Source organism: Pararge aegeria, chromosome 3, assembly GCF_905163445.1.
Source record: "Pararge aegeria chromosome 3, ilParAegt1.1, whole genome shotgun sequence".
NCBI lineage: Eukaryota > Metazoa > Arthropoda > Insecta > Lepidoptera > Nymphalidae > Pararge > Pararge aegeria.
In genome coordinates this window covers 5673527-5689123 of record NC_053182.1, presented here as the reverse complement: position 1 = coordinate 5689123, position 15597 = coordinate 5673527, and the positions used below count along the sequence as shown (strand labels likewise).

The 15597-nt window shown below is 36.8% G+C and overlaps 1 protein-coding gene and 1 pseudogene across 1 annotated transcript; one reads left to right on the top strand and one right to left on the bottom strand.

The window, feature by feature from the left end:
* Window positions 1-581: 581 nt before the first annotated feature.
* Window positions 582-1670, top strand: LOC120636961 (annotated as a pseudogene).
* Window positions 1671-5272: 3602 nt separating this feature from the next.
* Window positions 5273-14198, bottom strand: LOC120637348 (ATPase WRNIP1-like). The gene is made up of 9 exons (XM_039909160.1): window positions 13974-14198; window positions 13233-13517; window positions 12918-13157; window positions 11289-11461; window positions 9580-9831; window positions 8509-8662; window positions 7604-7787; window positions 6504-6749; window positions 5273-5660 (listed from the first exon to the last, which is right to left on the bottom strand). Exons 2-9 carry the CDS (start codon window positions 13485-13487, stop codon window positions 5554-5556), a joined length of 1611 nt encoding a protein of 536 aa, XP_039765094.1. The 5' UTR covers window positions 13488-13517; window positions 13974-14198; the 3' UTR covers window positions 5273-5553.
* Between the last annotated feature and the right edge of the window lie 1399 nt (window positions 14199-15597).

The following is a 15597-nucleotide window of genomic DNA, read 5'->3' as shown; positions in this document are numbered from 1 at the left end:
TTTCCTAATGCGAGCAAATCTTTTTGGGGCCACCACAAGATATTTTCTAAAGAAATAGGGTTTTATATATTTAAAATGCATATTAAAAATTTTCGGAACCGACAGGATTTGAACCTGCGACTGGCAATCGCGGCCTAAGCGCTTTCTCCAATTAAGCTACGGCTCTCCTAGCTTCGATGCCGAAATTAGTACTTATATGCTTTTTACATCAGTCTTATAGCGACTGTGCATATAAATGCATTTTAAATTTATAAAATTGATTATTCCTCCCAAGTGTAGGCAAAAACACTAATAAAAATTATATAAATAGAAAAAGGGTTAATTACTACCATACAATAAAAATCGTTTATTTCGTTTCTTACATACAATCTTAGATTTATTTTTTCAAAAGCTTATTGCTACTCTGCTTGCCGGCGAAGGCGTAGACGACAACCGAAGTATCCGAACTGCTCACCAACAGCCGAACGCCACATCACTAGCAGCTATCGTTGAGAAGTTAACGGACATTTGTATATTGTTAGATTGTACTGTGCATATTGTTAGACTTTGCTGTGTAATAATTTTGTTTACTATTTCCAAAAATGCCAAAGTGCAGTGCCTGTGGGAAGTTTTTATCGTCAACCGACCCTGGTACCAGCAAATGTACATCGTGTTTGCTGGTGTATCACCGCGCATGCGTCGCGCTGCCTGCCACGGGACAACTGATTGCAGCTTGGTGTTGTCCTGAATGTAAATGTAAACTTCCACGGGACAATAAATGTGAAACACCTATAAAGGGTTTGAATACCTCAGTGCCTAAAACTGATATTAATACGCCACAAGAGGAATACCTCAATACTACATCTCTGAATGCTACTATTGAAATGGATCTGGGGCAGGAGTTGCGGCTTTTCAGGGAAGAATTAAACCTTACACGCACCGAATTTCTTGAGGAGCTGCGTGCCATCCGTGCCGATATTCGTGGTTTTCGTACCGAAATGGCTGATATTAAATCGTCAGTTACGCACTAAATCAGCTGGAATCGAGACTGGAACACCTTGAAAATGGTTCCTCTCAAAATCAATCTGCTACCAATATCTCCGAGCTAGAAGCTACCCTGTCTCAGCTTAAAAAGGATATAAATGAACGCAGGATTTGTTATCAAATGATGTTGAGATTACTAATTTACCCGAAAACCCAGGAGAAAACCTTTTACATCTGATATTATCAATTGCCACTAAACTCAGTGTTAAGAGCATGACGTCATCAGTGCATCTCGCATGGGTGCGTACCACCTTCGCGCGGACAATGCCAGCGGGCCCACCCAGGTGCGTCCGCGACCATTAGTTGTTAGGCTTGCACGTTGGGAACTACGTAACGACATGCTGCGGAGTGCCCGTGTGCGGCGAGAGGTCACCACTGCTGACCTCGGAATGTCGAATGAGCCCCGCAGGTTCTATGTTAATGAAAGGTTAACAAAACATAACCGGTACTTATTTCGCAAGACTCGGGAAGCAGCTAAGGAGCGCAACTGGAAATTCGTGTGGACCAGGCGGGGGCGTACATACGCGCGCCGCGAACAGGGGTCATCAGCAATACAACTCAGTTGCGAGGACGATATTGATAGACTTACTATTGCGAAGTGAGTCAAGTGATACATTTTATTACACAAGTTATATTACAGTTATGGAATATTGTGTATATAAGATATTTAAATACACAAGTTTACACAAGTTTTTGATAATTATGATATTTTTCTGTAATAACCTTTTGGAAAAAATATGTATAAGTAATACTAAACGTGATGAGTTCTCGAAATGGGTTTTCACGAAGCCTACAGTATCTATTATAGCTTACAGTGACTATTTATTAATGGTAGATTTAATTGGTTGGCCATACAGCTTATATAGCACATATTTTTGTTTATTTTTTTTCTTTTATTACTTATTATTATATTTGTGTGAAAGTGAGTGTTTATTATGTATAAGTAATATTAAAAGAGCTAAATAAAAATAAAAAACTGTTAGTCGGATTCCTTAACGCTGGGTCTCTCGGTACAGCGCACGATGAATTTCTTGCAGCTATGCATCTTTATCCGGTTGATATTATGGCAATAAATGAAACCTGGTTACGGCAGGGTGAAGATGGGCGTGCTCCTTCAGTTCCGGGGTATAAATTAAGGCATATACCGCGCCCGTCTAGCATACGCTCGCGAGGAGGCGGTGTAGGTTTTTATATTCGACAAGGATTAAAAGTAAAGACTGTTGCTCACCCCGAAGCGCCTACCGTCGAACAAATGTGGCTTGCCTATCATTCTAGAGGCATAAAGCTAGCTACTGGAACCGCGTATAAGCCTCCATGGCTTGACACAGATGTTTTTCTCGATGCGATCACTGCCTCAGTAAGCTCTTTTTCTACATATGACTACATTCTGATCTTGGGTTATTTTAATATTAATTTGCTAAACAAGGATGATCCAAAAACTAAAAAACTAAAGGAATTTCTTATTTATATGAATCTTACTCAACACATTACAGGGCCTACCCATTTCACTGACCATAGTAGTACACTTATCGACATTATTTGCGCTGACATACGTGTATCTGATGTTAATATAATTTTTATTCCTCAACTAAGCAGTCATGCGTTTATAAAATGCCAAGTTAATATACCTAAGAAAAAGATGGTACAGAAGGTAGTAACCTATAGACCTATAAAAGACATCGAAATGGATTTGCTTACGGAACATCTTAACGTTATCGACTGGACAGAGATAAGCGCCTTGCAAGATGTCGACAAAATGGTTGCTGCTTTAAACGCCTATATAATTTTATTATTTGATGTACATGCCCCACTTAGGACCGTTTTTATTACAGAACAGCATTCACCATGGATTACGCCAACGATTATTGAAATGATGAACACTCGGAATTCAGCTTACACAAAATATTTAGAAAGTAAATCTCGACACCCGGTAAATAATGATAAAAAAAATAGATATTTGGATTGCCAGAAAAAATACTACAAAGATTTAAAACATATGGTCACATCTGCGCTTCATAATGAAAAAAAAGCCTTTCATAACCAATACATAAATAAACACTTACATGACTCTAAGATGTTGTGGAAAAATATGAAAACCCATGTTCTGGCCAACAACAATACAAAAGACTTTGAGGTTGCTGAAGTTTTTAGGGACCCTAACGTTATTAATGACCACTTCCTTAACGTGCCTGTCTGCGACGATGTGCCTGAATCCCTTTTTTTATACTATCCAAATAATCGATGTGATTTAATCTTTGAATTAAAACCGGTTACAGAAATTGAAGTTGCTAAGATTATTAAATCTATCAAGAGTAATGCTACGGGAGTGGATGGCATCTCTTTGGATATGATTCTGTTAACGCTGCCATCCACACTAGGTATAATAACACAAATCATAAATCGTTCTATCAGCACAGGGACTTTCCCACAGATATGGAAGTCAGCAGTGGTCAAACCACTACCTAAAAAATCAAATGTTCAAGAACTAAAAGACTTACGACCAATTAGTATTCTCCCGTGCCTCTCAAAGATTCTTGAAAAAGTCGTATGTGCTCAATTATCATTTTACCTCGAAAGCAATAATTTTCTACCAGATAAGCAATCCGGTTTCAGAAAGTTTCGAAGTACAACCACCGCTCTAATTGACGTTGTGGATAATATGTTGGCTTCACAGGATTTGAGTGAAGTTACAGTGCTAACCTTATTACATTTTTCACGTGCATTTGATACAATTAATATTGCCCTCTTAATTGCAAAACTCACGTTTTACGGGTTTTCCCCAAATTCGATTAAGTGGTTCACGAGTTACCTCAGTAAGCGGAGCCAGCACGTAGAACTGCGTGATTCTACAGGATGGACAGTTTCTTCGGAGCAGAAGTTCCTGTCCAGAGGAGTACCACAAGGCTCAATCCTAGGTCCTATCCTTTTTATATTATACACTGCAGATATAGTAAATAGCATAAAAAATTGTAATTATCATATGTACGCAGACGACATCCAATTGTATATCTCTTTTAAACCAGGTCTTCACAGTGAAGCAATTAATAAATTAAATATTGATCTCACCAGTATAGCAGATTGGGCTCATATGAACCAGTTAGTCCTAAATCCTACCAAAACCAAATATATGTTGCTTGGATCACGCCAAGCAATAGCAAAAGTATCGCCCAACGATTATGCAGTACGTGTTAAAAATGAAACATTACAGTACACTAATGAGGCCAGAAATCTGGGAGTACTAATGGATAGTGAACTTCGTTTTGAGAACCACATCCTTGAAAATGCGCGCAGCTGCTTCTACAGGTTAAGAACACTATACCGGGTGCGGAAATACCTAAGCGTAGATGTGCGTGTTAAGGTATGTGAGATTTTAATACTCTCGAAGCTTAACTATGCTGATGCACTGTACGGACCAAGACTGCTTGTTTGCACTCAGCGTCTGATACAACGCGTTCAGAACGCCTGTGCTCGGTTCTGTTTTCATATTCCACCTAGAACGCATACCTCACCGTTTATTAACGACGCCAAATTACTTAATATGAAAACAAGGAGGGATTTGCATTTAGCTTCATTACTTTTCGGAGTATTAAAGTTTCAGCAGCCTGTCTATTTATATGATAAACTCGCGTGGCTGAAAAGTTTGGATACAAGGTCAAATCGCACATGGACCCTTAAAACGCCGCGACATTTTAAGGCTGCTTTTCGTGGTAGTTTTAAATTCGCGGCTACTAAATGTTGGAACGACCTACCTCCGCCATTAAGAGATATTAGCATGTCTAAACTCTCTTTTAAAAAGAAATTAAGAGAATATCTTTTCCAACAACAAAATATTTGAACAAGGGTGCCTAAGTGTGTTTATTATTTTTATTTTTATTTTTTATTATTATTATTTTTTATTTTTTTTATCGGTTCGATCGTAACAAAATATTATATATGTATACAAATCTTTTATATTAATTTTTATTTATTATTACACTTCTTATTTTTTAATTTTATATTACTTTTAAATTGTATTATTGTACCCATAGTTTTTAAGCGTCGCTCTGACAGTGCCTACCGTCCAAACGTCACGTCTGGCTTCACGGAAGATCAGCGCTGTGTCTTAACAGGCACTGCAAACATGCTGAGTGAAGACCATTTTGGGATCACACCGTTCCTATAATAATTGTTGTGTAGACTATTAAGTTGTATTTTAATTCTAGTGTGTGTATATCCAAATAAAGTTTTTCTTTCTTTCTTTCTTACATTTAGTAGGTATTTAACACGGCCACTGAAGTGATGGCAACACGATTAAAATCAGAAATTTTGGCTACGTCACCAACGCACCAGAATCTAGAATTCCACATACACCGTGGATAATATATTAATTGTGGCTACGTTGTCAGCGACGTTGCCATGACGTCTCGGGGAGGTACGATTATAACTAACATTAAAGTTTTATCACATTGTAAAGGCGGTTTTCACGATAAATTTAATACACAAAAAAAAAAACTAGTTTTACAACCGAGATTCGTAGATGTCGTATAAAGACTACCCGCCGTTTTCTTCATCAAAAAAATTCACATGTTCTAGTCCCTCTGGCATATAAGTTAGGCCGGACGCATCTCGATGTCTCGTGTTGTAACCTTTGCCATACCCTAAAACATAAAAAGGACATAAGTATTTCTTAATAAATGACCTCTTGAAATAGTGATACTAGCCGGTACGGACACACAATACAATGCGCGAGTGAACGTTCGGCAGAGCTAAGAAGTCTGTCGAACATCCACTCCAACCATTTTATCTCATACAAATAGTACGAGAAATTGGTAGACATAATCTCGTGGCGCGCATGATAGCCTAATAGGATAGCTCGCTCAAAAATATTTACTTTGCAGTCAAATCGCTGTGGAGAAATATAAAGCTCACAGACACGTCACTGAGTAATCGACAATTGACTGAAGTAATACTGATAGGGCAAAATTGTAGCTATAGAAGCTACAATTTCTAACTAAAGAGCGGACTTAGATAAATAGATCCTACATCTGAAAGAGCAGACATAAAACTTCTGTCGTAGGTACCGTGAAAGTACGGTACAGATAAAATATAAAATAAATAAATAAATATACTACGACAATACACACATCGCCATCTAGCCCCAAAGTAAGCATAGCTTGTGTTATGGGTAGATGACTGATGAATATTTTTATGAATAATATACATAAATACTTATAATATACATGTGCTTAATGATTTCATTCAACTATGTTGGTGACAATGTTTCTACCAATATTCTTCTTGCTACTTGCTAAAAATATTTTATAACCAACGTGTTTTAGTAGTAATTGATATTTTAGTGACACGAGCTCGTCCGGGGAAGTACCTATTAACACCATGCTTATTTCTGACGTAAAGCAGCATTGTTCCAACGCCAAATAATTACTTAAAAAAAAATGTCTATATGAAGAAGTATTAAAATATCAATGTCGAGAAGTACGCACCCAAATCTTTCATAAGTTTTGTTGGCGCGTTACGCAAGTGAAGCGGTACTGGCGGCAGAGGTCCCTTCGCTTGTCTCAGCGAGTTCTGCACGCTCTTCATTGCGCGGTACACCTCTGTGCTCTTGTCAGCTCGAGCCAACCTCACCGCACATTGAGCCAGTAGCACATCGCACTCTGGCATGCCTATTTGTTGGCAGCCCTGCATGCAAGCCACAGCTTCCACTAATGCGTTTGGATCGCCCAGCCCTGGCAAAGATTGCGAGTTTCATTCTAGGTACAAAATAAGTTTACTGCACCGGCTTTACACTTTAGAACAAATAAATTTATCAACTTCACCTTTATTAAACCCATTCAGAGGTACTTATAATGTGAGAAGATTTTAAGATAGATAGGGGGTAAAAAAAGGTAGAAAAGGTGACACATTTGGCGAATTTATCGCTTAACAATTATTCATTGTATTTCAACATCTCAGGATGCTCCGGTGTCGGAGGGAAACTTGTTTAGAGGGTACATTGCCAAAGATATGTTTGGTGTGGAGTATAAAGATTGAAGAAATCATGAAATTACACCATACAGATTCATCAACATTTCTGGTAACCTATTAACAACTTCCGGCATAGTTTGGAATTTCCTGCAATGTAGTAGTAGGAGGTTTTTTTTATTACAAGTAAGCCCTTGACTGTAATTCACCTGCTGGTAACTGATAATGCAGTCTAAGATAGTAACGGGCTAACTTGTAAGGGGTACCTATTTACCATACCGGTTCTTACGTACCAGAACACTAAATCGCACGGTATTGTCAGTAAGGCGGGTAACCAGACCAGACCAGAAATTCAAAAATTATTAATTCCCATTTTTTTCTGCCCGCGATTGACCCGGAACCTCCCGCTTAAATCCACAGCGTTCACCGCTGTGAAACTAAAACACTTTTATTTAAAAAAGTATTGGTATCGTGAAGGTAGAGTGAATAGTCGTATTTTCCAAGCTCATCTCAAGCACACCTCACACCCTATTGCCCACTCCCTGCCCGCTCAATAGTCTATCAAAAGCTTATAGTCAATCTCTCTCGCATAGTCGCTTATAGGAAATTGCCATCTTACCGATATCTTCAGCGGCGGTCCTAACAAGTCTCCTAGCTATGAACAAGGGATCTTCTCCGCCGTGAAGAGCGCGCGTCGTCCAGTACAGAGCGGCGTTGTCGTCGCTGGCGCGTATCGATTTCTGTATCGCTGACGCGATGTTGTAATGCTCTTCACCTTGTCTGTCGTATAGCATGTGCGAGCGCTGGTATACAGATTTTTTCAAATGATTTTTATCCATACTGATATTATTAATGCGTAAGTGTGTTTGTTTACCCTAACTAAGCAAACAATCAACTTGATTTTCGGAAGGTTTATTTTTCTACGACAATACACAACTTTTAAACTTTGGGGAAAATCTCTCAGACTGAGAAGGCTGAAGAACGTAGTCCACCAAGCTGGCCAAGTGGGGTTTGGTAGCCTCTTTTGCAAGCAGATTTCTTCACGATGGTTTCATTTACCGTTAAAGCAAGTGATATTTAACTATAACTAACTTTAATTAAAACTGAGTAAAGGGGTGCTTGCCGGGGTTCGAACTCGTCCATTGACTTTACAATGAATAATTGTCATTGTAAAGTCAACATCTTCTGAGGATGCTCCGGTTTCGGAGCGAAACGTGCGTAGAGGGTACATTGCCGAAGATCTGTTTGGTGTGGAGTATACGGATTGAAGTTATTATAAATTACACCATACAGATTCTCCTGCTGTTCGCGGAGTACCTATAGCAAATTAAGCTTAATATTCATAATATATTATGGATTTCCGCAAAGTAACGCCTGCTTCTATCCAATTGCATTGAACGTGAAGCCGAAATCTCAACCGACCATCAGACTATCACCGGTTCCGATTATCATTTAACAATAATCTAGAAGATGATTGGGTAATGCGCATTGGTAGCAAACGGAAGGTCTCCCTTTTCTTCTCACCTTGATCCCTTTCTTCAAGTGTTCCAGTCCGATGACATGACAGCCAAGACCTGAAGCTGATCCCAGTGCCAGCTCGAGTGCGCCGAGAGCGACCCGCGCGTCCCCGTCACATACCTCTGCAAGCCACTGCAGCGACTGACGTTCTATTATGCACCTTTACAGTTAAGTGTTAGATTATAACTTACTTTTCTGTATACATACCATCATAAAGCCATTAACGGACCACTAGGGCACGGTTCTCCTTCCACAATGAGAAGGGTTTAGGCCGTAGTCTAGCACTGCATGGGCAGGAGACCAATATCTCCCCGGGGAAAGGATAAAAGCTTATCTTCTCCCACAGCTTTATAAACTCTCAGAGCTTTTGCGTACAAGTGGAAATAATATCCAAATAATATATGTGTAATAATAAACGGGACTAAAGTTTTCCTATTCCATTTTCCCGTGCTTTAGCAGGTGGACACGTTAATTTTATCCCTTGTCAAGGGATATTATTCTTGTCTCCTGTCTGTGCCCTGCTTGAGATTGGTGGACTTCACAAGGGCATTATAGAAAAACAAACATTTTGAACAACATCTGAACATCAAATGAACAACAACTCATTCAAATTAAAAAAATATATATATTAATCCTGTCACAGGCACCGAAAATGAGGTGTATTATGTTTATCTTCATTAATAGGCATTCTTATACAAAATAAACGATTGTATTTTAGTTCTTTCTACCAATTTAAAGTATTTTAAATTCCAAGGTGGTAGGTAGAACTAAAGACAATAGCATACTATTTTTTTACCTTCTAATAAGAGATTTTTAGGGCCTGACAAGTACCTACACATTATTATTTTATCCCATCTCTTTAACTATTTAAATGGCAATTTTAACTTTCACACCTTTCTTCTAGATTGTACCTATTATCTATTTATATAGATAAAATGATAAGTTTTTGTGCCCCGAGGTTTATTTCTAGGCCAGCATTTTCACATAAATTAAAAACACAATCATTCTAAAATATTAACAAATAGAATACTACACTACAATTCATATCAGAAAGGGGATTACTGATTAAATACTTACTTATGTTCCTCTTCAAGGCTTAGTTTATCGGTAATTCTATCAACTACCACAGCTAGTTCTTTTCTCACGACAGCTCTCTCTAATATCAACAGCACGTCATGAACAGTCAGTTTGCTGAGTACTACTACTCTGCAGCGACTCAAAAGTGCATTGTTTAAACTGAAGGAAGGATTCTCTGTAGTTGCGCCCACTAGTGTTATTGTGCCATTTTCAACGTGAGGCAGAAAACTATCTTGTTGTAGTTTGTTAAACCTATAACAAAGTTTATTATAAAACGAGATTATCCGGTAGATAGAATAAGATAGATAGGTAAGATAGAATGTTATGCATTGAAAGTGATCGGATGGCAATTATTATACAAAATACCAAATTCTATTATTAAATAAATATACTAACTAACTATACAAAAAATAAAAATACTAAATATACAAAATAAGCGTAGCTTGTGTTATGGGTACTAAGATGACTGATGAATATTTTTATGAATAATATACATTAAAACTTAGAATATACATATAAAAACCCAGACACTGAAAAACATTCATGTACATCACACAAACATTTTCCAGTTGTGGGAATCGAAGCCACGGCCTTGGACTCAGAAAACAGGGTCGCTGCAAACTGCACCAATCGGCCGTCTTAGCCTGTTTATTTGCCTATTGTTGAATCTTTTTAGACCTACCCTGCATACAAAACAAAAAATATTTACATCGGTCCATGCTTTCTCGAGGTAAAGTGAGACACACGCGGGGAAATTGTTTTTTTAGAATTTTGTAATCAACAAGGAACCCATGTTTCACCATGTCCGTCCATCTGTCTGTCCATCCGCGGCTTAGTACTCATCCGTAGCTTAGAATAGTCCGCTGCTAGAATAAAGTCCTCTCCCGTTCTCCGCTTTATACCCTAAGTCGCCTCGTACGACATCCGAGGACATCCATATAGGAGAGATAGTGACAACTCTAATCAGACTTAATTTTACTAGCAATATATGTGTTACTAGCTGTTGCCCGCGACTTCATCTGCGTTTGATTTTGTTTTTTGATGTGGCATTAAATTTAGTTGTAGATCTTAAGTATTCAGTATCGCTAAGCTATAAATGAGGGGTTTGCCGCTGTCCGCTGAGTTCTGTCCTCTATCTCCAACCACAGTTTGGGCAAAATTAAACACATATTATACCCCCTATAGTACAAAAATAATTATTTAAATCGGTTATAATTTGTCGGAGTTCTGGTGTAAAAACGTCAAACACTCATCCCCTCTCCCAAAGGAACCGAGCTTAATGTCGGGATAAAAAGTATCCTATATTACTTACTATTACTTCCAAGAATATGTGTACAAAGTTTCATGAGGATCGGTTAAGTAGTTTTTGCGTGAAAGAATAACAAACAAACTTGTCATGTCAGGGAGTAGTCTTTCAAATATATTGCGAGTGTGTGATTTCTCGATACAGACATCAAAATAGTAAGCTTTGTTGTGCTATTGCTAAATACATATAGCGATAATTAAGACAATACTATTGAATCATCAAAATTAGACTACGCGTTTAATCTCTAGAGCGTAACAAAGAAACGAACATACATACAGCTGATATACTCATTACGTCCCGGTTTATAAGTCGAGTAAAATGGATTATTAGCGTAACCTAAAACAATTGTTACGCAATTAGCAACTAAACTTATATGTACGCGAAATGTATGCATATCATTTACCTATGTATCTCATCCATAAATAGAACAGTTTGCCTCTTAAATTTTATTTCATTCTTAGCGACCTTCACTACTTCTTTGACATCATTTATACCACACATTGTTGCTGATAGCTTGACAAACCTCATGCTATTTTCGTCCTTACAAATGTTGGCAATAATATTTGCCACAGATGTCTGCAAGTTTGTTTTACATATTCTGTAATTAACAAAGTCTACAAAAACGTATATAGCTAATATGCTAAGTAATTCTCAGTAACCACCCAGTTAGGAAATTGGCAGTATCCCATATGGCTCCAGCTAAGTTAGTTGTGTACTTCTTAGATCTATAGGGTTCAAATGGTACTTTAATGTGGTTTTAATTTTCTTGTTTCATTTATCCAGATTTTTTATAGTAATAATTGAGTGATGGTAAAAAAAAAACCATTGGCAATATATAGAGCAACACTAAGCAGGGTATGCAAGGTCCTACAAGTGTGGCGCTTGTCCATCAACCTGAGGTGTAGATGAGCCTGTATTTACACCTACCACCACGCCTTCCAGTTCGGAACACAGCAATGCTGTTACCGGAAGAAACGAGCTTGGTGGAACTACCAATTCTCCATCACAAAAATCTTTATTACTATTATTTTTTAGAGATAAGAGAAAATTGGTTGACAGAATTATAAGTTTAGGTACATGCTAGCCCTACATAGCGCGTTTAGAACCCTCATAGCTCAAGCTTAACAATGTATTACACTACAAATGTACTAAGTGTACATTTGTAGTTAACACCATGCCACAATGGGACAAAAGTGGGACATTAATATACTAAACTGAGGCTGACATAAATCATACTACTGAATTGATATTGGCTTGTTCTTCTAACACCAAACTTGGGACTAGTTTTCTTATTGTATATCATTCTTCAGTATGTGTTTGCCAAGTAACTCCTCCTCAAAGGCTTTTTATTCTTTTTGGTGTTCAATGTTTTACCGGGCAGGACAAAATTATAAGTACATTACTATACATAGTGCATAGGAACTACAAACAGACAGACATTTCATAAGTGCTTTTTAAGTAGACCTACATGTAATAAATGAGTTCTGAACCATGAAAATCGACAAAATTGTACTGCTTATTTCTATCACTGATCATCACCAATTTACTGATAAAAACTGAGTATGCTTTCTCTTGAAGGGGCATAGAAAAGTATGGTGTGGTAGAATGGAAATACAACATTGAAACTTTGTAATCATCAATGTCTTTTTTTTATAGTTATAATTTAGACCAAGCATCTCCTTGCTGACCATCAGTGGGAAATCATCTCTTATAAATGAACACAACACTTTGCAAGGCATACTAGGACCATGTACTACAATGTCCTGCAATGTTCCACACTGTGTCTATCAACCTGAGACGTAACTAATAAAGCTTCCTGGGCCTGTGCCCTTCAGACCAGACTACAGCATTGCAACAATGCTGGCAGATATAAGCATGGCTGTAGTACTTCCCTGAACAAGCTCTGTCATAAATAAGCTCTACTACTACCACAAGCTCTCTGATCAAAATCAAGTAATTTTTGTACTGCTACTGTAGCAAAGCAAATGTAAAAGATTTTAGCAAATGAGCTTGTTCCAGTGACATATAATACCTTTCCACATCCTGGAGGACCCCAAAGTATCATATTTGGTATTTTTTTCTTCAAAAGCATAGCATATAACATTGACTCAGCACCAAAAGATTCAACCTGTCCAATTATATCTTCTAGCAACATGGGCCTCATTTCCTCTGCTAATGGAATATTTTTACAAGCGTTATTAAGTGTTGTACTTGAAGATTGTTTGCTGGTTTCTTGTGTTACTGCAGACTTAGGTGATTCCATTAAAAGTCCCTTATAACAAAACATAATATTACTATCATACTTCATAATAGCAATTATATAGAACTGAGAACTCTTGTTACGTACCTTTGATGATGTCTTAGACAATTCTGCCTGCTCTAAAGAAGTTCTACTGACAGGGCTAACATCCATTTTAATCCTCTTCTGTTGAGAACCAATTTCCTCAAAATCTGACCCATTTCTTTTGGATAGTTTGTCTAAGGTTAAACTATGTAAAAATATGCATTTATTAACATGTATCTCTATTATCTCTTTGTCAAATTCTTTATTACACACTGGGCATAATATCTTATCACTGGAATATTTATCTTTGGTACTCATGATGTGTTGCAGGTTTTGCGTGGTTCTGATCTAGTGATACAGAAAAAGTTTAAAAACTCTATCAACTTTCTCATAATAACGGATTTTATTAAATTTTATTGTTAATTTAAGTATATATTTTACACTCAATATGTAGGTTAAATCTTCGTATAAGATGATAAAAACATAATTCTATAATTTTAAAACCTTGAAGGGCCTTGATTTTAAGTTTAATATTGCACTGCTAAACTAAATACCCAATCAATTGGACTATAACTTGAGGATTAATAAACATAGCTCATTAAAATGCTTGTATTTTGTAAAAGATTTCTCTCCTTTTAAATAAAAAAAATCTATTATATTTCGCATTGTATGAATTTTTGGGGTGTCAAAGTTGGCTGTTTTTAGATTTTGTCCTGGGCTTTGTTTTAATAACGGCTGTAACTTTTGTATATTTTTTTTAGAGCGAACTTTACAAAACAAATTAAGATATATTGATTGACCCACAATGATTTGTCCGTACGGTAGTCGTGAGTTCCTCCCTGCGTTATTTCACCTGGAATTATTTTCTTAACGGCGCAAGGTCTTAATTTCGGCAAAACTAAGTGCGAACGTGGGTTGTATAGTGCCAAATGTGTTTACTATCTATCTCGGATTAAATAACATTTTAATTAATTATTTCACTGCTATTTTTCAGACTTGAGAAATACCAAAATACAAGAATGTTTACAAATTGGCGCCGCGAACTGTCATAAACACCAATTCTTGACGTTTATTAATGTAATCTGTGCCACAGATTAAGTTCTGTGCTCTTTTCTCTTCGTCTTCTCAAATGAAGGAGCTACTATTCTTCTACAGACTTTAAAATTTGGCAGTAGAGGATTGTAGTGGGGGATAAATAAAAATTATTGATAGATTCACTTGCAGTCATGATGCTTAGCAAATTATACCAACTGCAGTGCCAGTTCAGGTAATGTAAATGTCAGGTAAACATTTAGTCATTATATTTTCTTGAATATACCTAATTGTTTTCTTCATTGCCAATTTTAAAGTTAGTGAAAAAAAATAAGATCATTATTAAGAAAACCAAGAGACAAGAGAGTGACTTTTACTACATCATTTTCTTTTTAACTAAACAAAAGCAGACAAAAATAATTGAAAGGTATTAAACACTTAAGGCTCACAAAAGTAAATCGGGGAAGTTGCGGACATTTCTTCACTATTTCATCTTTCCAAATTTTTTTCTTACTTTAAACTTTAATTAATATGACTTTGAGCATGCCGTTCCACAAAACGAAGTTTTATAAGCATTCGTTCACTGTCAAAGCTACTGAATTGTGGAATGCACTCCCATTGATCATAAGGCAGTCAAAGTCATTGGGCATATTTAAAAATGCTGTTAAGGCTCATTATCTCGCTCAGTAAAGACGACTATTATTATTTATTTATCTACTCAAACTCATATTTAAGTATTTATGGTATATTAAGATATGTAAAAGCGCAGAAGGGCCTTCTTCTAAACTCATTTCTTAACTTATTGTAAATTAACAACTCTTCTTTTAAAATAACAACACAAGTCAGTACAAACACAAAATTATTATATTCCTCTAGTATGTATTATATCACAATAATAATTATTTCAATCTATATTACTAATTATCAGTATTTCAATAAAGACTATCATAAAATAATTTGTTTAAGTTAACAAACAGCGATTCGTCGCAAAAACGGCGCGCTGGTTCTTCCCGCCTCTCGAGAAAAACAAGATGGCGATCCTTTTCCCCGCTACCATAAACGCGACGCTCCGCTAGAGTGACTTTGACAGGCCGTATTCACTCTAAACTTTGACGCGCCGTCATATGTATTAGTATATTTTTTTTTTTTATATTTATCAATAGTATTTTTAATTTTTTTTTTTATTTGTGTAGTCTGGTTTATGTATTAGTATGTAGATATTTGTATGTATGTACTAAATAGTGTACCCCACCTATCTGTTCTTTTTAGTTTTCCTAATCCTAAGGTTGCCTGGCAGAGATCGCTACTTAGCGATAAGGCCGCCTTTTGTATCCTGCTTCATTCTTCATGTGTTTGTTCTTTTTTGTCTTGTTTCTTTGTTTGAGTGGTGTACAAA

Coding starts and splice junctions, on each gene's coding strand:
- LOC120637348 (XM_039909160.1), bottom strand. CDS start 13,487: ATGAGTACCAAAGATAAATATTCCAGTGATAAGATATTATGCCCAGTG. Junction 13,158..13,232: donor TGTCTAAGACATCATCAAAG/GTACGTAACAAG, acceptor TTTTGTTATAAG/GGACTTTTAATGGAATCACC. Junction 6,750..7,603: donor GACCGCCGCTGAAGATATCG/GTAAGATGGCAA, acceptor AATCTTTGCCAG/GGCTGGGCGATCCAAACGCA.